General features: G+C 44.7%; 2 protein-coding genes across 2 annotated transcripts; both read left to right on the plus strand.

Moving 5' to 3' along the window:
• The first annotated feature begins 327 nt into the window (after positions 1 to 327).
• LOC126982669 (anaphase-promoting complex subunit 4-like) lies at positions 328 to 14,674 on the plus strand. The gene is given in 6 exon segments (XM_050834934.1): positions 328 to 1,177; positions 5,200 to 5,387; positions 6,482 to 6,610; positions 9,325 to 9,455; positions 12,651 to 13,899; positions 13,902 to 14,674. Coding segments are annotated over 5 exon segments (2,349 nt in total). The 5' UTR covers positions 328 to 1,177; positions 5,200 to 5,275; the 3' UTR covers positions 14,630 to 14,674.
• Positions 14,675 to 17,154: 2,480 nt separating this feature from the next.
• Positions 17,155 to 26,139, plus strand: LOC126982671 (uncharacterized). Its single transcript, XM_050834936.1, has 4 exons — positions 17,155 to 17,248; positions 18,779 to 18,908; positions 21,995 to 22,233; positions 24,986 to 26,139. The coding sequence occupies exons 2-4, from the start codon at positions 18,886 to 18,888 to the stop codon at positions 25,357 to 25,359; spliced, it is 636 nt and encodes a 211-aa protein (XP_050690893.1). The 5' UTR covers positions 17,155 to 17,248; positions 18,779 to 18,885; the 3' UTR covers positions 25,360 to 26,139.
• Positions 26,140 to 26,813: the final 674 nt, after the last annotated feature.

Consider the following 26,813-nt stretch of genomic DNA (forward strand, 5'->3'; position numbering starts at 1 on the left):
TTGGAAACTTGATTAAACCACCTAACTTCCATTGCCACTTTCCCTCATCTCTTATTTCCCTTGTGACATCTATATACTCCTCTATTACCTACTCTCTTCTTCTTTTTCTTCTTATTTTACTACTTTCTACGCTTTCTTTTCTTCTTTTTCTAATATTCTTAAAACACATAATTACCATATTGCCTCATTCCCCCATCTCTTATTTTCCTTGTAACGTCTATATACTCCTCTATTACTACTCTCATCTTTTTCTTCTTTTTCTACTTGTTTTATTACTTTCTACACTTTCTTTTCTTATTTTTTCTACTTATCTTCAACCGCCTAAGTACCATTGCCTCTTTTCCTCAATCTCTTTATTCGCTTCAACGCCTATAATCCTCCCTTACTATATCTCTTCCTAAGTCTTCTTCTGTCCTCTACTGCTCCACTGTCCTCCATTGTACTTTTTCTCTTCTCTTTTCTTCTTTTTTCTGCTCATCTTAAACCACGTATAAATATCATGGCCTCATTTCCTCTGTCTCATAATTCATTCCCTTGTAACGCCTTTGCTTCTTGATTATCTGCTATCTTTTTCTGCTTTTTCTGTTTCTCTTTCCTCAGTGCGCCTTATCCTAATCCTCATTTTCTCTTGATATTCGTTCTTATTCGTCTTCTTTTTCTACTTATCTTTCCTCAGTGCGTCTATTTCTATCCTTATTTTGTCACGTTACTCGCTGGTGATTGCACGGTGAGGATGGAAGGCGCGGTGAGATTTTCGTCGTTATTGTAAGACATTTTCGCTTCTCACATCACCTATTTCTAAAGGTCAAAGAGGGGGTCAGTCGGGTTCTAATGAGTGTCTCTTCTGGTTCACGGTACAGAGGAACGGTCAAACTACCACGTACCAGGGTCATAAAACTACTCCTGGAAATGCCCCAACCTCCTACGAAAGCCTTGTCAAATAGGTGTTCTTGGGCCACGAAATGTCTTATAATATGCGACCCCATGTGTGCTTCAAACTTTTCGAACGGTGAGCTCAAGTCTTATTTGTAAGCCTCACCTCTCTATATAACTACCCATTTGGAAGTCTCTCTCTCTCTCTCTCTCTCTCTCTCTCTCTCTCTCTCTCTCTCTCTCTCTCTCTCTCGTACCATTTTGTGTCTCGTTATCAATACGAGAGGAAGCGACGGCCTAGACAGTGAGTATTTAAGCTATATTGACCCTTACTTTCCGTACTTTTGAGACCTTTCATTTGGCCCGTAATCTGAGACGCTTTCAAGAGATTCGATCGGATTCTCACATGTTTTTACGTTTGTGATGCAGAAGCCTTGTCCAACTATTACTAGGCTTTTAAAATTACCCTCCTTGGAAATACTAACAACCTCTACGGAAGCCTTATATTATGTGGGTGCGTAAACTCCGACGTGTCTGAGAATATGACTCAAGATATGCTTTTAGTGAATGTTGACGAGGTTAATAAACTATCAACTGTGATCTCTGCAGTATTTTACTTTAGGGACTAGTATTTACTCTATCTCTGTATTCATTCCCATCTAGTGCTTGGATCACACACTGTCCTGCCTGGGGGTTGGGATGGCATGTTCCTCCCTTCTCCCTTGTTGTTTACCTGCAACGATAAACTATCAATCAATCAATCAATCAATCAATCGATCGTAAGATGGGATGCCACACGAAACAGTGGCCCCCGGCGATGACTGAAAATTATTGTCAGCTTATAGGGGCGGACGCGGCTTGAGCCCAGGTTCTCCAAGACGTTGCGCCCACAAGCTAACCACTCAGCCAACGCCGGCAGCCTCCCTGGTTTACTCAAGCAAACTAAGTAAAATAAGCAAAAATAAATTAACCGAGGTGACCAGTGACTGAGGAAACCGTCCAGCAGAGCCAAGACCGAGACCGAGATGACGTCACGCGTGTCAACAAGGAAGGGCCGCCGCGCCGCGCGACTCGAAGCGGGTTTGTTTCCCCACAGCCTAACTAGCCCCATAAAACCACCCAAGAAGAAGAAGGGTTTGTGTTGGCGAGACTCACGGGACGCTGCTGCAGGTGTGTGGCTCTGCGGGACGCCAGGACAGGCTGGAGGGGTGTTGGGGAGTGGCTGTGGTTTGTGCTTGCTCGGGGAGGAGCGTTAACCTTTTCTTGATCGTGATAAGTAATGCGCAGGTGCATGACACGCATATTTGGATTGGCGTCCATCCGCCTCCCACGCCTTGTGGTGCTGCACACTCACCGGGCTGCGTGGTGTGTGTGTGCCTGTAAGGGTGCGGCCACACTGTACATGGTTTGCTGGGAGGGTAGAGGGTAGCGGGACGTCTAGCGGGTCAGAGGCAAGAACAAACACATGTTATCTGCTACGAGTGGCCATACAGGACGCGGGTAGCAGGTAAGCTTGGAGGGAACCCGCTACCCGCGTCCGGTATGGCTACTCGTATTAGATAACATGTGTTTGTTCTTGCCTCTGACCCACTAGGCATTCCGCTACCCTCTACCCTCCCAGCAAACCGCGTGCAGTGTGGCCGCACCCTAAGAGTGTTCCGAGGTGCTGGCGCGGCGTCCGGCTGTGCTTCTCCCCGGCACGGCGCCCGAGATAGGCGTCAGGCACCCACCCACGGTCTAATCACATGCTGGACTGATTACCGCCAGCAAGTGAAATGCTGAGATTTTTTGCTCTTTCCTACTACTCCCCCGGTCCCACACGTCCTCTGCGTGTATTGAAACACATGAGAAATTATTGATATGGTAAATCTTAGGAATAAGGCTCCTAGCAGGTGTGGGGTAATTGCAACATTTCTAGCACGTACGACTGAGTTTTGACCAGCGGACAGGCGTGTTTCTGTCTCAAGGGTATTTTTTCCATACTGGCCCGCGAAATTTCTTCCCCATGACTTAAAAACACACAATGGCGAGCTGTCAAACCTCCCGGTCAGACGCGTAGAAATAAAAATGTAACTGCTCACACTAAACATGCGATGTAACCGCTTAGTAGCCGCTCTTCCTAAGATTTACCATTGATATTTTGCAGCTCAGTCTTACTAATCTTTTACAATGATGTGTCATACTGGCCCCCCCCTCCCCCTTCTGTTTGAGGCCAAGCTTCACAAACCCCCTTCTTGCAAGAGGACAAGCTCCTCAGGTCACCCATGTTCAAATTAATCTAGCCAATCTGGTTGTCATCCTAAGGGTTGGTAACTCAAGCCTGTTGTGAGTCTATAGACTGGAGCATCAGTACTCAGACTTTACCACGACTCGGCTGCTAAGAACCAGTGAAGGTAACAACTATTGGTATGTATTTAGTTTTACACCCGTCACACTGCATTCTGGTCACTATGTAGGTGGCAGTCACCTTCTCCCCCTCTACTGACAACAACTGCACCACACAGCGTCTGAGATGTTTATTGTAAGCAAACAACAAATCTTACCTAGCCTAACTACTGTATCTAACATACCTGACCTGACCCTCCACTTCCCCCATTGCCAAAGTGGGATGTGTTAGGCTGTGGTAATAAAATTTTAATATCAATATTTAGATTTTTTTTATCTGGAGGCTTCTAATTACTGCACAGCATTCAAAGATCAAAATGCAACAATGTCAATATTCACCTTGTGTGAAGTGGCTATCATAAATTCAGTATATATTAGCCCTTATTTTTCTCACATATCTGATTGCACTCCTCATCTTTCTTTTTAGCCATTTCCCATGGAAATGGCTAAATAAGGGAGTGAAGGCACCCTCTGTTAGGAGGTGATGTTAGGTCTGGTTAGTTTAAAATCAGGGCTGTGAGGGGGGTGAAACCCTCTTCCTTAAGGAGTTGATGTTAGGTTTAGTAATATTTTTTAAGTTAATTATTTTTTATAAAGATTTGTGATACACTTCTTAATGCGACTTTGTCAATGTGATGGAGGCAGCGGTGCAACTCTGGCAGCACCAGCGTCCACCATCCTGACAGTCTTGTGAGAGCTCGGGTGCCTATTTTTCCTCATTTCTGTACATTTTGAGTCTGAAACTTTTATTACTGGTGAGTTTGATTTGTATGCTATAGATATGCATTACTCTTTACTGGAGATAACTAGTTTTTGAGTCTTGAGGAGAAAAATTTAGGAAACTAGTGACATTTGCTGAGAATAGTTTACACGTTAATTGAAAACACATCAAAATATACCAGAAATAATCAGCTGCTTTTGCTATTGTGAGAGGGGTGAAGTTATAGAAATGTATAATTTTTTCTGACATGTCTTGTACTCTTCATCTTTCTTTGTAACCATTTCCCATGCAAATGGTTAAATGTGGGGTTAAAGGGGGGGTTATCGTTAGGCCTGGTTAGATTCAAGTGAGGGAGGTTGAGGGGAGTGAAGCCCCTCTGTTCATAGGAGTTAGTAGGTTTTATTTAAGTTCAGAAGTTTAATAATTAATGATAAATACTTGTGATAAACTTTGCAATGTTTTCAGTGTAGCAGTTAAGGCAGCTATGCCTGTGCCACCACCAGGCTCAGGGACATTCACTAACAGTTCCCTAAAACTGAAGTCTAAAGAGGCAACAATAACCTTAGTCACACACGCACACACACAAAAAGTCTAAAGGCACCTTAGACAAACTTTTAAAATTTTTCTCAGTTCCCCAAAATTCCCCAAAATTCAAAAATTCTCATGGAATGTTTCCCAGTTCAAAATTCTGGGAACTTTACAACCCTAGTTATAGGTCACAGTTGCTTAGTGAGCAGAAGTTTAAGATGCAATGATAGCCCTACCCAGTGGCCATCATATAACCTCCTCAAATCCTCGTGTGGCAGCCATGGATCCCAACAGCACGGATAGAGGTTGAAGTTTTGAAAGAGGAAAGTTACCAAGACATATAAATTAGACACTCCTTTTAGATAACAATTCTTGCCACAAATGTATGGAACCATTTGTATACATAGCAGGGTGTCTTCAGGGGTGGCTGATATTATTATTATTATTATTATTATTATTATTATTATTATTATTACTTTAGGGAAATATTTATCCTCAGGCTCCATAATAGTGCAGAGACATATCAGTAAGCTTTTCCTTGGATTAAACAGGCATGGATCAGTGACATATGAGCGACCTTATCACTATCATTATTACCAGTGACCATTACTATTATTATTATTGTTATAGGGGAATGCTTGCTTTCAGGCTCCAGTGATTTGAAGATACACCACTTAGTTTTCTTGCTGCAGGTGACAGAGTAATGGCATAACCCGTGAGACGGCTGTTGGACACGTTGACAGCCGAGGGTCAAGACAGCTGCGCAGGATGGCGGCGACGTGCATCATGAAGCAGGTGGAGGAGCGTCATGTGGCCAACGAGATCACCAAGTGCATCTGGTCGCCCAAGATGGACCTGGTGGCCATCGCTAACATCAAGGGTGAGATACTTCTGGCTAGTTAGTGGTTCTTGCTCACCCAAATCAACCACTCTGTAACATTCCATATCACCCACAGCCCATCACCATTCAAATCATCCACCCCACTACAGTCCAAATCATCCACTCATTACATTCCAATTTGTCCACATGTCCTTACCCACTCTTCCACCCACTTTACTCACTCCCACATCCATCCACACACCCATTCCACCCAGCAAAGTATGCCTCACCCACCCACAATCATTCCACCTCCAGAAAAGGTTAACTTCACTCTTCCAACCACTTTACTTGCTCCCACACCCTTCCACACACCCATTCCACCCATCAAAGTATGCCTCACCCACCCACAATCATTCCACCTCCTGAAAAGGCTAACTTCACTTCCACTTCCTTCCACTTTAAACAAAATTATCCACTTATTCTTCCATCCTATTCACTCATTTCCACACCCATTCCACCTTCACACCCACCCACCCCATACTCCACACTCGCTATTCCACCCATTTGACTCCTTCCCACATTCATCCACTCACCCATTCCATACTCAAACATACCACACCCACCCACAATCATTCCACCCTCACACACCTACCATAACCAACATCCACCCCATACACCCTAAACCACCACACTCCCCACTCACTATTCCACCCACTTTACTCCTTCCTACTTCCATTCCACACTCTTGATCATACCACACCCACACCCAGTCATTCCACCCCCACACAATAACTAAGCCTCCACTGACCTCACCATCCTCACCCACTTATCCCGTTCAAAAATTTTCCGTACCAATACTACCTCTAACTTCAGCTCTACAGGGTGTATTACTAAACATTTCGTCACCCAAGTTCACATATTTGACAAGGCTTTCGTAGGAGTTTGTGGCATTTCCAGAAGTAGTTTTATGACCCTGGTGGTAGTCTGACCCCTCTCCTGTACCATGAACCTAAAGAAACACTCATCAGAACCCGAATGATCCCCACTTTGACCTTTAGAAATAGTTGATGTGACAAGCGAATGTGTCTTATAATACTGACCTACATGTCTAGTATTAGCTTACTGGTACTGACTCTGAACTCTATTATCCTCAGGTCAGGTGGCGATGCACAGGCTCTCGTGGCAGCGGGTGTGGGTCATCAGCTCACCGGGAGAAGGGGTCAAGGTCACAGGGCTGGCGTGGCGACCTGACAGTAAGATCCTGGCCGTCGGCTACTCATCTGGTATGTTGTGTTGGTCTTTTCTCAGCTAGTTGTTGTTGTTTTGGGGTGAGGTTGCTAATTCAAGCACACTGTTCCAATCTATTTTTATAGTACTCGGGAAGAAAACTACCATGGGAAATTCAGCTGAGATATAAAAATTCATGATGTTTTTAACCTGTCCGCTGCGATTGGCATGGATTTGGCCTTCACTGGTAGCCTGGTAACATATACTCCCAGGTCTTTCTCTGCCTCTGTGGTGGATAGTGGAGTATTTCCCATGTGGTATTGGTATGCTGGATATCCCCTCCCAAGGTGCAGGACTACATTTTTCTTCATTGAATTGTAGCAGCCACTTTTTGTTCCATTCTTGTAGCAAATCTGCAGTCGAGGGGTTAATGAGGCAATCTTTATTTTGTTAGTTTGTTTGTTTATCTACCTCACCTTGGTTATCCAGTTGGCACTCATGGGAGGAAGAAAATTACTAACTGTGTAAAATTTAGCTTGGGGTATAAAAATTAGTGGTTTCATATTAACACGGTAACAGCGACGGGCCAAATTTGTGGCTTTACCATGTAGCAGCGACGGGCCAAATTTGTGCCATGATTTAAACCCCAAAAAATAGATATATATAAACTGATCACAAATGCTTCGATATATGTTATGAAATGTTTTTTGTGAGTGATGATTTTTTCTCATTTTTCTCGCTTAGAGGGACCATTAAGAAACATGATCCCCGCTGCTACCGGGTTAATTAGTCGATCTTTATTCTGTCAATATGTAGCTTGTTTGTTCACCTTGCCTCAGTTTTTCAGTTTGTACTATATGTAATGGGGAAAAAAAACTGCTGTGGAAAGTTTATTGTACGGATAAGACTTAATGATGTTTTTTTTATAAGTCAGTCTTTATGTACATTTATGGTCATACCTTGCCTTAGTTTTCTGTTTTTTTCTTTTTTTTTTCTGGTACGAGTAAGTTGAAATGGTGAGAATGGACTGGCAAATACTACCTCACTTTTTACTCATATTTTTCACATTTCCTGGATCTTTTTTTCATGGCAGCTTTCCTAGTCCATTCTGAGGTACCTTTCTTAGTCCATTCTGAGGTACCTTTCCTAGTCCATTCTGAGGTACCTTTCTTAGTCCATTCTGAGGTACCTTTCCTAGTCCATTCTGAGGTACCTTTCTTAGTCCATTCTGAGGTACCTTTCTTAGTCCATTCTGAGGTACCTTTCTTAGTCCATTCTGAGGTACCTTTCTTAGTCCATTCTGAGGTACCTTTCCTAGTCCATTCTGAGGTACCTTTCCTAGTCCATTCTGAGGTACCTTTCTTAGTCCATTCTGAGGTACCTTTCTTAGTCCATTCTGAGGTACCTTTCCTAGTCCATTCTGAGGTACCTTTCCTAGTCCATTCTGAGGTACCTTTCTTAGTCCATTCTGAGGTACCTTTCTTAGTCCATTCTGAGGTACCTTTCTTAGTCCATTCTGAGGTACCTTTCTTAGTCCATTCTGAGGTACCTTTCTTAGTCCATTCTGAGGTACCTTTCTTAGTCCATTCTGAGGTACCTTTCTTAGTCCATTCTGAGGTACCTTTCTTAGTCCATTCTGAGGTACCTTTCCTAGTCCATAATGAGGTACCTTTCCTAGTCCATTCTGAGGTACCTTTCTTAGTCCATTCTGAGGTACCTTTCTTAGTCCATTCTGAGGTACCTTTCTTAGTCCATTCTGAGGTACCTTTCCTAGTCCATTCTGAGGTACCTTTCCTAGTCCATTCTGAGGTACCTTTCCTAGTCCATAATGAGGTACCTTTCCTAGTCCATTCTGAGGTACCTTTCCTAGTCCATTCTGAGATACCTTTCCTAGTCCATTCTGAGGTACCTTTCCTAGTCCATTCTGAGGTACCTTTCCTAGTCCATTCTGAGATACCTTTCCTAGTCCATTCTGAGATACCTTTCCTAGTCCATTCTGAGATACCTTTCCTAGTCCATTCTGAGGTACCTTTCCTAGTCCATTCTGTGGTACCTTTCCTAGTCCATTCTGAGGTAACTTTCCCTAGTCCATTTTGAGGTACCTTTTCTAGTCCGTTCTGAGGCCATTCTGAGGTACGAGTAAGTTGGAATGGTGAGAATGGACTGGCAAATACTACCTCACTTTTTACTCACATTTTTAACAGTTCCTGGATCTTTTATTCTTGACTTCTTTCCCACGTCATTCCGAGGCATCTCCTTTTGGATTTGTTATGGTTTTTGTAAATATTGTGATGATGCAGTAATCAATTAAGGTACAAGGTTATATATGCTGTTAATTTTATTGGTAGCATTTAATTTTGTTAACAGGCTATGTGACAGAAAATGACAATGTATGTGTACGTTTGTGTTTTGAGATGTTACATAGTGATAGAGAAGAGACATCTGGCTCACCAACAACCAATCAGCAGCGTCCCCACATACCCAGCTAGGAGTTAAGGATCCAGCTGAATGGGCTAAAAGGGGGCAGGAACTGAACTTACTACTACGTACATTTTTTTCATGTCAAACGAGTTTTTAATGAGAAACCCTGCACTGGAGGAAAAGGGCAAGAAAATAATCGAGCGAGCAATTTACTGCAAGACTTAAGTGTGCCTTGTCTTGCAGTGCCACAGTGACCTTAGTTTTAGAGATAAGGCGCAAAGGTGGCGAACTAGATGTTTAGTGCAGGAATCAAGTGTATTCCAGTTCTTGAGACAGCCTTGTGTTGCAGGGGAGGTGGTGCTGGTGGACATCGAGGACAGCAGCTCCGTGCACAGGCTGAACGTGAAGGCCGAGGTGACGTCCCTCAGCTGGGCCGCCCACATGCCTGAGGAACCCACCAAGGAGGACACAATATTTCAGGTTAGGAGGAGAAGGAAAGTGAGGGATGGAAGGAACAGAATTATCATCATCATCATTTCACTTAACGTCCGTTTTCACTCTTCTGAGTGGTTGGACACTTTATGGCTCTCCTCCATTCTACTCTGTCTTCTGCCCAATGCTCATCCAATCCCATCAATGCCAAGTCTTCCTGTATACACCTCCACGTTTTCCTAGGTCTACCAAGTGGTCTCCTTCCTTCTATCTTCAATCTCTCCAAAACTCCCAGCACTGTATCCTCCCCTGCTCTCTTTACATGTCCAAACCATCGGAGTCTCCCTTCTGATCACCGTTTCCAGGTCCTCTACTCCACATCTGTTAGCCACATCTGCATCCACCTGATCCCAGCCATATACCTCAGCATTCTGCGATCATTTGCTCTCAATACTTCCATCGATTTTCTAGTTAGAGCCCATGTTTCTGCTCCATACAACATAACTGATCTGAAGGCCCGTCCACACGATCGAGCTTACCGCTTGTGCCTGAAAACTTCGCTTATGCCTGCTGAAAACCTAGTAGTTTTTCAGCGGGCTGGCAAGCCAAATCAATGGCCAGACCGCTCGCCTGTGCTCGAGGGCACTGCTCGATTGTGTGGACGGGCCTTTATACACACTTGGTACACCCCAGCTCTGCTCTTAGAGGGATGCTATGATTCACGAGTAGACTCCATATTAATTTTCAAACCTCTCTCCTCCATTCCTTCCTTCCATTTATTAAACTTTTCTTTCACTTCTTCTGCTGTCTCTGCATTTACTACCAAGTTATCTGCATACAGCAGCTCCCATGGTGCCTCTCCTCTTGCTTCCTTTGTTGCCTCCTCCATTACTGTTATAAACAAGAGCGGGCTAAGGGCAGATCCCTAGTGAACCCACACTCCAATTTCAAACTCATCTGATGTTCCCACCACTGTTTTCATTCTCAATTTTGTACCTTCATATAGTCCCATCACTGATTCAAGCAATCTCTCTGGTACTCTTTGCCTTTTCAATGCCCATCTTATAATTGCCCTTGGTACTTTCGAAGGAACAGAATATACAGTATTTGTTTTAAACAAACTTGGACTCATGGCTAGGTTATAATATATAAATAACTCCATGGCACCTCTGTGGTGTAGTTAGCAAGCATGCCTTGATGTAGTGTACCTCCCTGATGTGAAAAGCCTCCCCAACTCACTCAGTGAGTGGGGTACCTCTTTGGCTGACTGGTTGATGGCCTGTTCTCACAGAAAGTGAAGCTGTGCTATGCACACTATGCCACCATGTGGCTTTCAGTTGCTTCTGACTGTTCACACCAGATGCATAGCTATGCAAGCAAGCTTTACATGCAGTGTGAACAACCAGGCCCCAAGGTCACAGCAGATTGTAAAAAAGTTGAGGGGACATGGGATGACAAACAACACACATATTTGTTCACTACATAAGTTACAAGGGCACGGAGGGTTTCTTGTGAACTGAGCTGGTGGATCTGACATCATTGTAATAGTCAATGATTAGCATTATGCATCAACGCAACCTGAAAAATGCAGATTGGGTATTGTTCATGATTAATTTATGCAGCTGACACCCCTGAGGAGCATCACAGGCCCATATTCTCAACATTTCAGGGCTTACGACCCCCATTTGGTAAGGTTTTTATAGAGATGTGTTAGTATTTCCATGAGTAATTTTTTGAGCATTGTGATTAGTTTGACAAGGCTTCTGCATCATGAATGGGAAAAACACTCATGAGAACCCAGCCAATCTCCTTTGTGGACTTTGGAAATATTCATGAGAGCCAAAAGCATCTGAGAATATGGGTCTTAGGCAAGATCTGGGAGGTGGAAGTGGGATGAAATCTATATAAAACTTGACACAGACAACATCATGCTCAGTGAATCTAAGTATAGTCGGTCCAAATTAGCTTGGCAATTTGCACGAAGCCCTCTCCCATTCTGGCTAGCTCCGCCCCTTTCACCTGATTGGCTGTTGATGACATCATAGATTGTATCAAAGACACGTACCAAATATATATGGTTGAGATAATCTAGCTTCTTTCATGATTAAAAATATTGAAAAGCGTAATTGAATAACGACACTCTACTTAAACAATTAATGACATCACTTAAACAAAGTACAATCATAATACTGCAAGTTTTCAAGAAGAACGGTCCATGAAAAATGAGCACTGAAGGCGATTATAGTAGGCTATCTATAAAGTAATGCACACTTCCGTCATTTTTTCCTACATAGCTCATTCAAATAGTCATACCAAATATAATCACAAAAAAAGATATTATACAGTAAATGCATACAAGTAGGAATCAGTGGATTGAGGAATAAGTTTTACATATCTGTGGCTGTTGTGCTAGCGTGGTACATACATAGCCTACCCGTGCTCAAGCCCCAGATACATATCTTATTCCTCAATACAATGATTCTATATTCAATTATTATAAGTATATTTTTGTGTGGTCAGAGCAACCTATCTTAACCAGTAGCAGCGGAGGCAACCTATCTTAACCCGGTAGCAGCGGGATCATGTTTCTTAATGGTCCCTGTGGCGAGAAAATGAGAAAAATCATCACTCACACAAACCATTTCATAATATATATCAAAGCATTTGTGATCAGATTAGTATCATCTATTTTGGGGGGTTTATATCATGGCACAAATTTGGCCCGTCGCTGCTACCGGGTTAATGTTCACTAATTTGTATGCACCATTCCATTTAGTCCTTAGGTTGGGGGAAAAATATTCTGATAAATACTCTGGAAAATTGAACTGTAGCATAAAATGAAAGTCAAGAGAAAAGTTGTATCATCAATCTTTATTTTGACTTTCATTAATATACCTCAGCTCCGTTTTCCATATTACTTTTTTCTCTCATGTGTATACTAACTAAATGGAGTGCTGCACATGAATTGGCACATACATCTTTCTAGAAATAATATGCAGTAACAAGTTGCCTTTTGTCATGTCACATTACAATATTCCTAAAGAAATGTCTACCTAACATTTTATATACCTGCGAGCTTCACTACGTAGTACTCGTATCTTTACTTTCTTACATTTTCTTCTTCAGTCGTCATTAGTCAGTATGTAGTATGTACTATTAGTAGTATGTTTCTGTTTCCTCAGCAAAATGCAGTTCAGTGGATGTGTCATAGCAAGGCAGTACAATGTTACCCTCTCTCCCCAGGACACCTCCGACAGCTACCTTCCCCCATTGCCGTCCCTCTCCAAGACTTACACAGGAGGCACCGGGGAGGACCAGGAGGAGGGCTGGCATGAGGGGCGCCTGCTGAGGGACCAGACCTGCCTCACACTCCTCACGGTGGGCACTGCCGCTGCTGCTGTCCACCTCTACGCCTTTGGCCTCTTCCACTGTGCCACCGTGGAGCTTGGTGACACAGTGCCAGGTGCAGGGCCAGTACTGGATGCCACACCCTCCCATGACCTGCATTTGCTCAGCTGTATGTTAGAGCGGCAGGCTGGGGCAGGGCGAGAGGTGGTCCATGCCACGGTGGAAACCTTTGTGCTGTCCTGCCGCCACCGAGAGCTGCATGCCCTTGCCCGGCGGTACGGCCAGATCCTGGGGCTGATGAGCTATGCCAGCCACACCCTCACACTACTTGAGGAGGCCTGGGAGAGCATCTTGCTGGAGCTTGACCACAAACTGGCCGATTATGCTCGCATGGTGCCCGAGGGAGGTGTAGCGGCAGACTTCCTGGAGCTCCTGGTGTTTGGCCGCACCTCCTCGGAATTTGAGGTTTTCCTGTCTAATGAACTGACTGAAAAGGGCCTGAAAAAGCTGGGCCACTCCATTGAGCTGAGCTACTCCAACATCCAGAAACTGGTGTTGAGAAATGTACAGGCGGTGGGCCAGGCGTTGGTGCACCAGCTGAGTGCATTGATGGGTCTGGCTCGCTGCCACGACCGCTTTGGGATGCTGGGGGTGGGAGTGGAGGAGGAGGCGGTGGGGCGGGCTGTGCAGGAGGCCGGTGCTTTTGTTCTCAAGGCGGTGGAGCTGCAGCAGGTGATAGACGCTGCCATGACCACCTTCAAGGCATTCCTGCGCTGGCTGTACGTGGTGGTGCAGCGGGCGCGGGGCGAGGCCGTTCCGGAGGACATGACCCGTGGCACCCAGCAGGACCTCACCTACATCGCAGAGTTCCTCCATGATGGCCTGGAGGACACCCCCACCAACCCTGCTGCTGCACAGGGCGAGAGGCGGCCACGGTTTCGTCTGGAGCGTGTTGGCCAGTACCTGAAGGATGCGCCACTCTCCTGTCCTCCAGAGTCCGGCCCCAACCCCTGGGTGGCCTTCCTGGAGAAGCACCCGACCCTGGCCACACACCCCATCATCTTCCCGCACCACCGCGACCGCTCCCTCATGCAGGAACGCAACAACCTGGCCAATGTGTTGGAGGACATGGCCAGCCAGCCCTCAGCGTGATCAGCGAGGCGATCAGCGTGGCCTCCTGGGTGCCCATCGTGGGGGTAGAGGAGGGTGCAGCGGTTGGGGTGAGTCAGATAAGCTGCCCAAGAGACTCTGCCGTCTACACCGTGGTGCTGCCCAGCCCTGGCCAGTCCACGCTCTACTTGGCCCGTTGGCCCACCACGCCTGAGTCTCTGGTCCGTGCCCCGTTAGGGCAGAGACCTGCCCACCATGTGGAGGCTATGCCTTTTGTGTTTTCACGACTGGATGGTGTCTTGGAGTGGCTCTCAAGATCAGACGCCTGCCAACTCCTGCTAAAGCTCATGGGTGCCCAATTCTACACTGAGGAAACTCTGTCCGTCCTGGCTCAGGACCCGGCTGACCCCCGTGTGGCTCTCTTCATCCAGCTCTGGGTGTTGGCTGCAGCAGGAGAGCTCAAACCGCTTGCTATGTGTGGAGACCGACCACTTGCCGAGGCCGGGATCCCACCCCGTGATGCTGCAGCGCTGGTGGACGCCAGTGGCTTTCGGCGGCTGGAGGGCGGCCCACTCGCTGCCTTGGCTGTGTCAGGCTCCAGAAAAGTTGCTCTCCTCCTCTCAGAGAACAGACGACGTGTAAGGCTGTTTGAAATGGAGGTGGATGAAGATGACGATGATGACGAGGATGAGGACACTGCTGCCCAGCACGAGTCCATCATGAATGCCTCGGGTGCATCCGATGATCAGGCCGATGCTCTGTAATGTAAGGACAGTTAAAAATTTTGTATAAATAAACAAACAAATTTATTAGACTTATTTTTATTTTACCTGAGAAAAGTTTTGATAAAATTGGCAAATTTAGGAAAAGCAATGCAGTGTGATGCACATACTGGTAACTGTGGGATGTTCAGCAAATGGGTGAGGGGGAGGAGGCTTATGGCTATGGGTAAGGAAATAAGGCACCAGGCTGGAGGAGGAGGTGGAGGAAAAGACAAGCCAAACTTACCAACACAAAAAAAAGACTATTACCTTCACAATATCAAAGGAATCTCACTAACAGAAACAGCAACTACATGTATTTGTGTGTCTGTATAGTGTTGACTTAAAAAAAGCCCACATTTAGGTTGACTGAGATGACTTGCAGACTCCTGATGCATCTATGCTTTTTTGTGCTTACTGGAGAAAGCTTGATGAAGGTACTGAGAAGAAAACGGAGGGCTGCAAGGTGAAGGAGAGTAGGAAATCATGAGTAGGGAAAAGAATGAAAACAAATTATTGGAAGATATACTACACCTATGTTATATAATGCCTGGAGTCAACATCCATGAGAAAACAGGAATAAAGCTGAAAACAATTTCCAATAGATACACTACACCTATGTTATATAATGCCTGGAGTCGACATCCATGAGAAAACAGGAATAAAGCTGAAAACAAATTATTGGAAGATACACTACACCTATGTTATATAATGCCTGGAGTCGATATCCATGAGAAAACAGGAATAAAGCTGAAAACAAATTATTGGAAGATACACTACACCTATGTTATATAATGCCTAGAGTCGATATCCATGAGAAAACTGGAATAAAGCTGAAAACAAATTATTGGAAGATACACTACACCTATGTTATATAATGCCTGGAGTCGATATCCATAAGAAAACTGGAATAAAGCTGAATGAAGGGAGAAGAATGAGAAGCAGGATAACTTAGTATGCAGTGGATCTACACACTAATTAACATGACCTCTGAACTTTTCCATATCATAATAAAAATACTGATGTAAGCTATATAGTTTTAGGATTATTTTCTTTAACACATCATGGCAAAATATTAAAGTTAAATTGTAGTAGTAGTAGTAGTAATGGTAGCCTAGTGGTAGTAGTAGAAGTAGTAGTAGTAGTAGTAGTAGCCTAGTGGTAGTGGTAGTGGTAGTGGTAGTGGTAGACTAGTAGTAGTAGTAGTAGTAGACTATTATTATTATTATTATTAGTAGTAGTAGTAGTAGACTATTATTATTATTATTATTATTATTAGTAGTAGTAGTAGTAGCGTAGTATTGATAACAGAAAACTAAATCTAACATCGAACACCATGCACAACACGAATATCTGATTTTTTTTTCAAAGATTAAGTTAATTACGGCTCAGCTTTTGTAAACTTACTCTCTTCCAGCGGGTAAAAGTAGCCCCTCTCGTGTAACCTACTGACTCGACGCCTGCAGGTGTTGGCGGCCTGGGGCGGCGTGTAATGTGTATATTATAATGTACATGTGTATGTATGCCTGTACGTGTGGCGACAACAGTGATTTCACAACTTAGTGACAGGATTTTCTTTTATAGTACTGTAGACCTGAAAAACGGAGTATTAGGAGTTAGTGGTGCTGACTGCCGATGGTTCTAAGGTTCTCCAGACTTGTCCTTGTTATCACAATGTAACTATTGGGAGACTCTACGGATAACATTACCTCTTTTCACACAACTTTATCTATTGTTGTAAACCCCACCCGTCTCGAAGGCGTGCCGAGGGTAACGACACTGGCAATTAATTGTCACGCAACGGATGAGTGTTTCTCTGCGACAGTTTTGTGTCAAGGTGTGACTCGAAGGTTCAGTGTGTAGCAGATCTTCTTCAAGGATTGTTCCTTTTTCTTTTTACTATTCCAAATAGCTCCATTACCATGTATCCTAATGACAGTTTAGTCAATTTAATTTTACTAGGATGTATCATGTAAATCATTTTTCGAGCTATTGTTTTGTTTTCTCGGAATAGTACTGAGCTTCCATGTCCACGACTCTAGCCCTGTTTACCTCGCCCTGTATGTACTTTGCCCATTTCTTGTTACTTCCATGATTATTTTTATTATTATTGGCATTTCCCGATGCTGTATCGTTAGGCGGGCTCTGACTTGTATATATATATTTTTTAATGCAATAACAGGACCTCGTTTAACTAGTACACATTGTGCGAATGTAACATGGGTAGGTACACTGCTTTTAAAGGTCGGGTGAGTCGCGAGGTCGCGACTTTTAGAGAACCGAGCGATGTAATGTGTATATTATAATGTACATGTGTATGTATGACTGTACGTGTGGCGACACCCGGTCGGTGTCGCACAACAGGATGTCTAACAACACGTCGTGCTTTTGGCCGTGGGAAGCTGTGATGAACTGACACTAGGATCAGAAAATGATGACTTTCATCAACAGTCATCAACCGGAAGCCCCACCCTTCCGGACGAACTACAAGCAAATAAAACAGGCGAACAACGCAGAGAAGAGAGAGAAGACGGGTGACGGGCTGGCGAGCGGTGCTCTGCCGCTCCGCGCCCTGCAGCGGTGTGGCTGTCTCTGATTTCGTGCGTCTCGCTCACGTAAACTGTAAACCTTATGTAGTACAACTGTTAATATAGTTAAAATACATTTGGTATTTGTATCAACCTGAGAGAGAGAACTAAAGTGAACTAAAGTGAACTTATAACGGCTACCGCTCGGCCACACATCACTTATCTAAAAAGGCTATTGTGTTATCTCACCTTACTACAATCAACTTGTGAAAGCAGGCAACGGTATACCGGACCTCACGTGAGATAACAGTTCGCGCCTTAATCAAAACACACACAAAAAACTGCTAACAAAAAGGTTAACAGGCGGCCTGTGTGTGGCGCCTCGCTCCTAAAGACACGCCTTGTTGTGGTCAGCCCTCGCGACACGCGGTGACCTACGGAGGAATATGAATCTGTGTAATGCCAATATAATAATGATAGTAATGATAATACAATGACAGGCTAGCCCAAATAGAAGGCCAGTATGTATAGTTAAAAAAAAAGCCTTAAAGAACACCCTCAGACTAATATCAATAATGAAGACAAATGTGAAAGTTCATGAATAGAGACTTGGTGAGTGTGTGCATCACATAACCGATCAAGTATCAAAGTATTGCATATATGTCCATGGTCTCCAGCGTCATCAGTGATGCTTCATGCCTCACGCAAACCCTCCATAAGTAGCTACTTCTGTCTCAGCAGTGACACAGGTACGGTGGAAGATGAGGGCGGAGTGGGTGGGGAATGCTATAGAGGTGGGAATGCGAGAAAACTTGCAGAAATGCTTCTGGAAAGGGAGGAAGAGAGAATACAAATAATTAGGGCTTGCAAATTAAGGTAATGGGAATGTGAGAATGCTTAGAGGGGGTGGGAATGTGGGAATACATGTGTGGAGGCAGGTGGTGGGTTATGCTTGCGGAGAGGGAATTGGAATGCTTAGAGAAAGAGGATAGGAATGCTTATGGAGGAATGGGAATGGGAATAGCTACCAATGGTTACGGAATGAATACTTGGGTGTGATATGACTGTCGGGAAGAAGTTAGAGGGCCGCCGTTATGAAATGCCGCGAGACTGAAAATATAGGAGTAAAGTTGGGAACATAGCGCGCGCTAGGCTATTAGCTGCGCGTGGCCGTGGTGTTCATCTCCGTACCACTGGCCTTTAAGTTATGATTGGTTATGATTCGGCAATGTAAGAGGAGCGAGCTTTTTTGTTTTTGTTTTTGTTTTTTCGCCTTTGAGCTGCATCCCGTGCTGTAAAAATAAAAAATAAAAAGGCCATGGTCGCCAGCGCACTTCGGCAAGGGAGTTTCACGGAAGAGGTGAGAAAAAAATAAGATCCTACGCCGAGTTATCTCTGTGAAGGCTATTTCATTCCCGCCGCGACGCACATTTTTTCATTCTTTGTGGCGCTGACGGGGACGAGGAAGCGGCTTCGTGGGTATAGGGACAGAGGAAGCTTTTAAAGAACTTCCACTTACACCAAATGTTATAAAATTATACTACATTTTACGATCGTGTGTGTTACTATCATCGTACAAAGGATATCCTGCTCCAGCGGCCTTACTCTTATCAGACATTCGCAGGCACTTACACAGAGTTGACGTTCGGATTACTCTCGCTGGGTATTGCAAACGCCTTGAGCAGTGAGGATAACACATCTGAGGAAGAAAGTGAAGAAGACGAGAGCAAAATGGGAAGCGAAAACGTAACCAGGTACGTAACGTGAAGCCGGGGTGACAAGCGAATAACACGACACATGAGGCTTGGTTTCCTGTTTACCAGCAGCGCTGCACGGGCGATAAGTGGGTCGAGCTGAACATGTCAATACGCAGTGTGGAAAATCAGGAACTTCCAAACGATCTGTACTTCGAGTTAAGAGTGGTGACAATGTAAAGGTGTGCAAAATGTCTTCCGATTTTGTTCACAATCGGATGCTGCGTGCTGTGGCGTCTGGCTCATCCACTTAATTGTAGGGGTGGGCAGGTACCGGTACCAGTACCGGTACTAACGGTACCAGCTAAACGGTACGGTACCGGTACCAGATTGCTCGGTACCGGTACCAGTTGCTCGGATTTATTTATTGGATTTATTGATAATTCTTCATGTCCGATTTTTTTTTTAGGTTGCTAAAAAATATTGTTATTGTTATAAGACTATGATCGAGTACATCCATAATAACTATACATGCTATTTTTTTATCGAAAAAATAAATATTCACTTCATTCAGAGAGAGAGAGAGAGAGAGATCACCACTTAGTAAGTGGATATCTCGGTGATATGGGTAGTGGGTACTCGATCATAGTCTAATAACAATAACAATATTATATTAGCGTTTTCTAAAGACTCGTGGGACTCACTAACTTTTAACCCAAGACTTCGTTTTCTTTTTACTTGCCACTGTTAAATTCGTATGACTCGTTAACTTTTAGAGAGAGAGAGAGAGAGAGAGAGAGAGAGAGAGAGAGAGAGAGAGAGAGAGAGAGAGAGAGAGAGAGAGAGAGAGAGAGAATCATATTTATCCAATAAAGCATTAACGAAAAAAAAGTTTGAATCCCTTTGGCGAGAGTTTCTGGCTATAAAGAATTGCATGATGAATTAAATAAGATGATTAAATATTGGAGGTGTAGCCGGAGAGAGAGAGAGAGAGAGAGAGAGAGAGAGAGAGAGAGAGAGAGAGAGAGAGAGAGAGAGAGAGATCACCACTTAGTGAGTGGATATCTCGGTGATATGGGTAGTGGGTACTCGATCATAGTCTAATAACAATAACAATATTTATTAGCAACCTAAAAAAAAGAATCGGACATGAAAAATTATCCAGTAACTCCAATAAATAAATCAAATAATGGAAACGGGAGCTGTGATGGAAACGGAAAGCAGGACAAAATGGTGGGAACTTGGGGAGACGGTCAGCGGGGCAGTGACTCAGCGTCTACACACAGGGCCCATACCGCATGGAGGCGGGCGAGCACCGAGCGCCACTAAGATCCTAATCGCTTGTGTGTATGGGGTAAAGCGACTCGGCTGGGCAAGCAAGATGTGATACTGTGTGTGTGTGTGTATATATATATATATATATATATATATATATATATATATATATATATATATATATATATATATATATATATATATATATATATATATATATATATATATATATATATATATATATATATATATATATATATATATATATATATATATATATATATATATATATATATACACACACACACACACACACACACACACAGTATCACATCTTGCCTGCCCAGTGTGAGTGCAAGGAGTGATGAGCGAGGACTGACTGACAGATCACTTCCGGTACATCGGAAAGGCGACAGGATGTCGGCATCATCATGTCGCCCGTGTGTGGGGGGGTCCAAGCGATTAATCGCCTTGCACGCGCTTTGTACTTGCGACTGCCCAGCGTGGTCGCTTTAAGCACCCGCCCGTGTGTTGGGGTAATCGATTTTCCCATTGAAACCTATGTTATATCAACTACTCGCGACTAGAGGCGACCTGGTATCGATAACTGCTATCGGTACTGGTACCGCGAAGCATCATGATCACTTGGGTTCCGGGAAGCTTAATGATCACTCGCCGGTACTGGTATCGATAACTGCTATCGGTACTGGTACCGCGAAGCATCATGATCACTTGGGTTCCGGGAAGCTTAATGATTACTCAGTGCTCGCCCGCCTCCATGCGGTATGAGCCCTGTGTGTAGACGCTGAGTCACTGCCCCGCTGACCGTCTCCCCAAGTTCCCACCATTTTGTCCTGCTTTCCGTTTCCATCACAGCTCCCGTTTCCATTATTTGATTTATTTATTGGAGTTACTGGATAATTCTTTATGTCCGATTCTTTTTCTTTTTTAGGTTGCTAATAAATATTTTTATTGTTATTAGACTATGATCGAGTACATCCATAATAACTATACATGCTATTTTTTTATCGAAAAAATAAATATTCACTTCATTCAGAGAGAGAGAGAGAGAGAGAGAGAGAGAGAGAGAGAGAGAGAGAGAGAGAGAGAGATTTACATAGATTTACATAGAAAATTAGACCACACAGACCCCATGGTACAGACTAGGTGGTCTGTCTTTAAACCTAAGTGATTTTACATTAATCAGAAGTCTCCTAAACGTTGCATTTCTACTCTAGTTGATATCAAGTTGAAGGAAGAGAGAGGGTTTTCTTTACAGGAAATTTGTTTGGGAATTTCATCAGAAGTCATTAAGAAAAAAAAACTCCTTTGGGTACCGGTACCGGTACCGGTACTAACGGTACTTGAGTTTTTGGTACCGGTACTACCGGTACTCAAATTAACGGTACTTGCCCATCCCTACTTAATTGGCGACGTCAGAACCAAGCAGATGCCTCGTTACACAGTCCGAGAAGCTGCCGTTCACCACACACACTCCCCATTGCACTTGTGAAAATTTATTGGGTTTCAAAGAACGATAATTATGAATTGTTTGGATATGTAAATGATGACACGCTTCAAAGTTAGATAAACACTCCCCAGCCCCAATTATCACTAACTCTCTCTCTCTCTCTCTCTCTCTCTCTCTCTCTATATATATATATATATATATATATATATATATATATATATATATATATATATATATATATATATATATATATATATATACTCGCGTGGAGCGTTACAAAGGTTAATTCCAAATACTACTGATCCGTGATATATTTAGTGATTTCGGTGATAAATTAATCGCCCGAAAACCACATGGTAAATCAATACAAAGGTAATTTATATACAAAAATTTCCAACAGCCCAAGCCGACATCAGGTCGACATCAGGTCCCGCTGGAAACCACCTCATTTCAACTTCACGCATGACTTCTCTTCCGTTTTAAATTCCATACGGCAAGGAAAGGGCGCCCCATCCACGTCACCGCGTACGTCAGGGCTGATAGTGCCAGTGGTGTCGGCGGGGTTGGTGCTGCTGGTGAAAGTGCTGGTGGTGCTGGTGGTGTTCCGCTGCATGCGACGACGGAGATCAGTGGTACCTGGTTAGTATTTTTTTTTTTTTGAGAGAGAGAGAGAGAGAGAGAGAGAGAGAGAGAGAGAGAGAGAGAGAGAGAGAGAGAGAGAGAGAGAGAGTTATGTTGTCATTCTTTCTTAGGTCAGGTTTCCCAGCACGAGTACTCTTCCTTCCATTCTTTGTCGCTTCAAGTAGTCCATTAACATTCCCAATCCTCTGTTTCAACCGGCGGAACAACACACACACACACACACACACACACACACACACACACACACACACACACACACTTTCATCAAGTTCAGTAAAGTCTTGTTTTGCTGCATGTCTTACAATATATAGTTTACAAGTCTGCCCATCCTTTCCCCATCATCCACCATCTCCTCCTCGTCTTCCTCTTGCTACTAAAACAAGAAAAACAACAACTAAGAATAATAAAAACGATAAACAATAATAATAACATGCTCTTGCTCTTGCTGTACAGGTGACCCGTTGAAGAGTCAGGCCTTCGTATCGGCACACCCTGTAAAAATAAAACAACACAAGCAGTATCCATTACAAATCTTCCAATTCCCTATTTCTTGCACACCACATCTTTTCCAGAAAACTCTTCATGGCTTCTATAATTCTATCATTTGCTTCATCACTCAGTCCCAGCAGCAGCAGCATCCATTCCCTCTCTGTCCTTGCAATCCTCCCCTTCACATCCCAGCCCATCTCACTCAGTGCCACCCTCATCATCTCCGTCCTTTCTCTCCGGTACCTCCCGCACACCAGTATCACATGCACGACAGTTTCATCCACACCCCTGTCACACATCTGACACACTTTGCTGCGGGACTCAGACCACCTGTAGTTTCTTGCATTCACATTCATACACTGCGCTCGAGCTTAGAAGAGAAGATCACCACCCAGGCTTCCATCATACCAGCTGACACACTGCGGGGCTTCCTTTTCCCTGTACCATTCCAAAGTAGTCTTTCGCTCCATCACATGCTTCCACCTCCTCAGACCGTCACCTTTCACTGCACTGTCTATCTCTTTCTTCCACTTTCTCACATTCCATTCTAGACCCTCACTATTTCTGTCAGTCACCTTCCATTCAAAGAAACGCCTCCCTTCCTCTCTGCTCACCCACCTGACTCGCATACCACTGTCACCAACCATTCTCATGCATTTTTAATCCATTTGCTCTCATGCACTCCACAAGTAAACCTTCCGTGCCAATCTCGCGTCATCCATTCGTTCCAGTCTGACTTTGTATCTAAGGGTAGCCTTCCTAAATCTTTCCCTAAAGGTACTCCACCCCATATCACCCCTCAATGCTTCCACCGCTGCATACCTTGGTGCATTCAAAGCTAACCTACCGATCCTATTTTGCCCTACTTCCAATTTATCCATTTCCAACTCACTCCATGTAATCACCTCCATCCCATACATCACACTCGGCACTGCTACACTCTTCCACACCTCTCTCAGCACATCATACTTAAGCGCCTATCACACTGGGCACTTTTTCCTCCGACCTCCTACCTCCGACCTCCGATTTCAGGCGGTACCGCCGACACCTGCTAGCACACTCGCTTGTTTACATCCTACCTCCAGCTCCAGCAGCAATGGCCAACCTGTTCCAGCTACTGCCCTCCAACTCGAGTAATATTGTCGTCGCAGCACTGCTATACGAGCGATTTCATCTTCAAGACAAGAAGAAGAAACGGGCGTGGAGACGGCAGTGGCTTGCAAGGAGAGAGAACCTTGGGGTAGCTAGCAGACTCCTACAAGAGCTTGCGTTGGAAGACACCGAAGGCTACAGGCAGTGGATGCGGCTAGATAAACATCAGTTTCAAGAGCTTCTTAAAATGATAGAGCCCACAATTAGGAAGCAAGACACAAGGCTGCGGAAGGCTGTCGCACCTGAAGTGAGATTGGCAATCACCATGAGATATCTAGCTACAGGTAAGTAAGAGTGGGCTGAAATGTGGTTCAAGTTTGACTGCACTGTACCAAGAAAACACCGTTCCTTTGTGTCATCACCAAGTGGCTTAAACACACCTACATGTCGCCCTGATACCCAATCTCTAGTTCCACTGCATCAAAGATGAGTTCTGGGGGGCGACGTGGACCTATACAGGTTCCCCGCGAAGTCAACTGAAAGCCTATGTTCTTACACCATAAAGTTGTGTTTTGTTTGTAATACTGTCTATTTATGTTCCATATGTTACTCCAAAATGTGCAATAAATACATTAACCATGGCAAATAGTTTATTTTTTTCAGTAATGTTTACAGGATGTCATTTGACTCGGTAGTTTCTTCCGCCTTCCTTCGACTTTTTCCCGAATGGTACGGGCTGCAAATTTGCTCCGACAGTCGGCGGAAAAAGTGCTGGAGGTAGGCGGTACCGCCGATTTGTCGGAGGTCGGAGGAAAAAGTGCCGCACTTCCCAGACGGCCCACCCATTGATTAACTAGGCTAATCTTCTCATTCTTTGTCCTTTCACATCCTCTCGGACTCATCCATACACCCAGGTACTTGTATGCATCTGTTTGCCCTAGCTCTGTGTCTCCTAGCCTCCAGGTCCTATTTTTCTCATCTTCTGCCCCATTCACAACCATTATCTGACTTTTCTCACTACTATATTTCACTCCAAAATCTCTCCCATACTCATTTACCACATCTAATAGTTCCTGCAGTTCCTCCGCTGACTCACTCATGACTACCACATCATCTGCATATAGAAGCACACACATAAATAACAATACTAAAGCTATAATATCGACAGTCTCTGAGACCAGCCATCCCCGCGACCCTGATCTGGCCACGCCCACAAGAGCTTCAGTCCACGGCATTGAGAACATCCTGTACGAGCCAGTCGAGCCTTTCAGCGGCCTTCAGACACCCGCCGCCGGGGGACACCAGCAGGGGCAACAGTACATCATTGAGAACACCCTGTACGACCCTTTCAGCGGCCTTCAGACACCCGCCGCCGGGGGACACCAGCAGGGGCAAGAGTACGTCATTGAGAACACCCTGAACGAGCCTTTCAGCGGCCCCCAGACACCCGCCGCCGGGGGACACCAGGGGCAAGAGTACGTCATTGAGAACACCCTGCTTGAGCCTTTCAGCGGCCCTCAGACACCCACCGCCGGACGTTAGGGGCAAGAGTAGGCCTCCGTCATTGAGAACACCCTGTATGAGCCTTTCAGCGACCCCCAGACACCCGCCGCCGGACATTAGGAGCAAGAGTAGGCCTACGTCATTGAGAACACCCTGTATGAGCCTTTCAGCGGCCCTCAGACACCCGCCGCCACATAGAAACACGACAGCAACATAGAAACACGACAGCCACATAGGAACACGACAGCCACATAGAAACACGACAGCCACATAGAAACACGACAGCCACATAGGAACACGACAGCCACATAGGCACACGACAGCCACATAGAAACACGACAGCCACATAGGAACACGCAGCCACATAGAAACACGACAGCCATATAGGAACACGCAGCCACATAGAAACACGCAGCCACACAGGCACATGACAGCCACATAGGAACACGACAGCAACATCGAAACACAACGGCCATATAGGAACAAGACAGCCACATAGGAACACGACAGCCACATAGGAACACGCAGCCACATAGAAACACAACAGCCACATAGGAACACGACAGCCACATAGAAACACGACAGCCACATGGGAACACGCAGCCACATAGAAACACGACAGCCACATAGGAACACGCAGCCACATAGAAACACGCAGCCACATAGGAACACGACAGCCAAATAGGAACACAACAGCCACAGAGGAACACAACAGCCACATAGAAACACGACAGCCACATAGAAACACGACAGCCACATAGAAACACGCAGCCACATAGGAACACGACAGCCACATAGGAACACGCAGCCACATAGAAACACAACAGCCACATAGAAACACGCAGCCACATAGAAACACGACAGCCAAATAGGAACACGACAGCCACAGAGGAACACAACAGCCACATAGAAACACGACAGCCACATAGAAACACGACAGCCACATAGAAACACGCAGCCACATAGGAACACGACAGCCAAATAGGAACACGACAGCCACAGAGGAACACAACAGCCACATAGAAACACGACAGCCACATAGGAACACGCAGCCACATAGAAACACGACAGCCACATAGAAACACGACAGCCACATAGAAACACGACAGCCAAATAGGAACACGACAGCCACAGAGGAACACAACAGCCACATAGAAACACGACAGCCACATAGGAACACGCAGCCACATAGAAACACGACAGCCAAATAGGAACACGCAGCCACATAGAAACACAGCCACATAGAAACACAACAGCCACATAGGAACACGCAGCCACACAGAAACACGACAGCCACATAGAAACACGACAGCCACATAGAAACACACAGCCACAAAGAAACACGACAGCCACATAGGAACACAACAGCCACATAGGAACACACAGCCACATAGAAACACGACAGCCACATAGAAACACGACAGCCACATAGGAACACGCAGCCACATAGAAACACGACAGCCACATAGAAACACAACAGCCACATAGGAACA

This window comes from Eriocheir sinensis, chromosome 51 (genome assembly GCF_024679095.1).
Source record: "Eriocheir sinensis breed Jianghai 21 chromosome 51, ASM2467909v1, whole genome shotgun sequence".
Classification (NCBI taxonomy): domain Eukaryota; kingdom Metazoa; phylum Arthropoda; class Malacostraca; order Decapoda; family Varunidae; genus Eriocheir; species Eriocheir sinensis.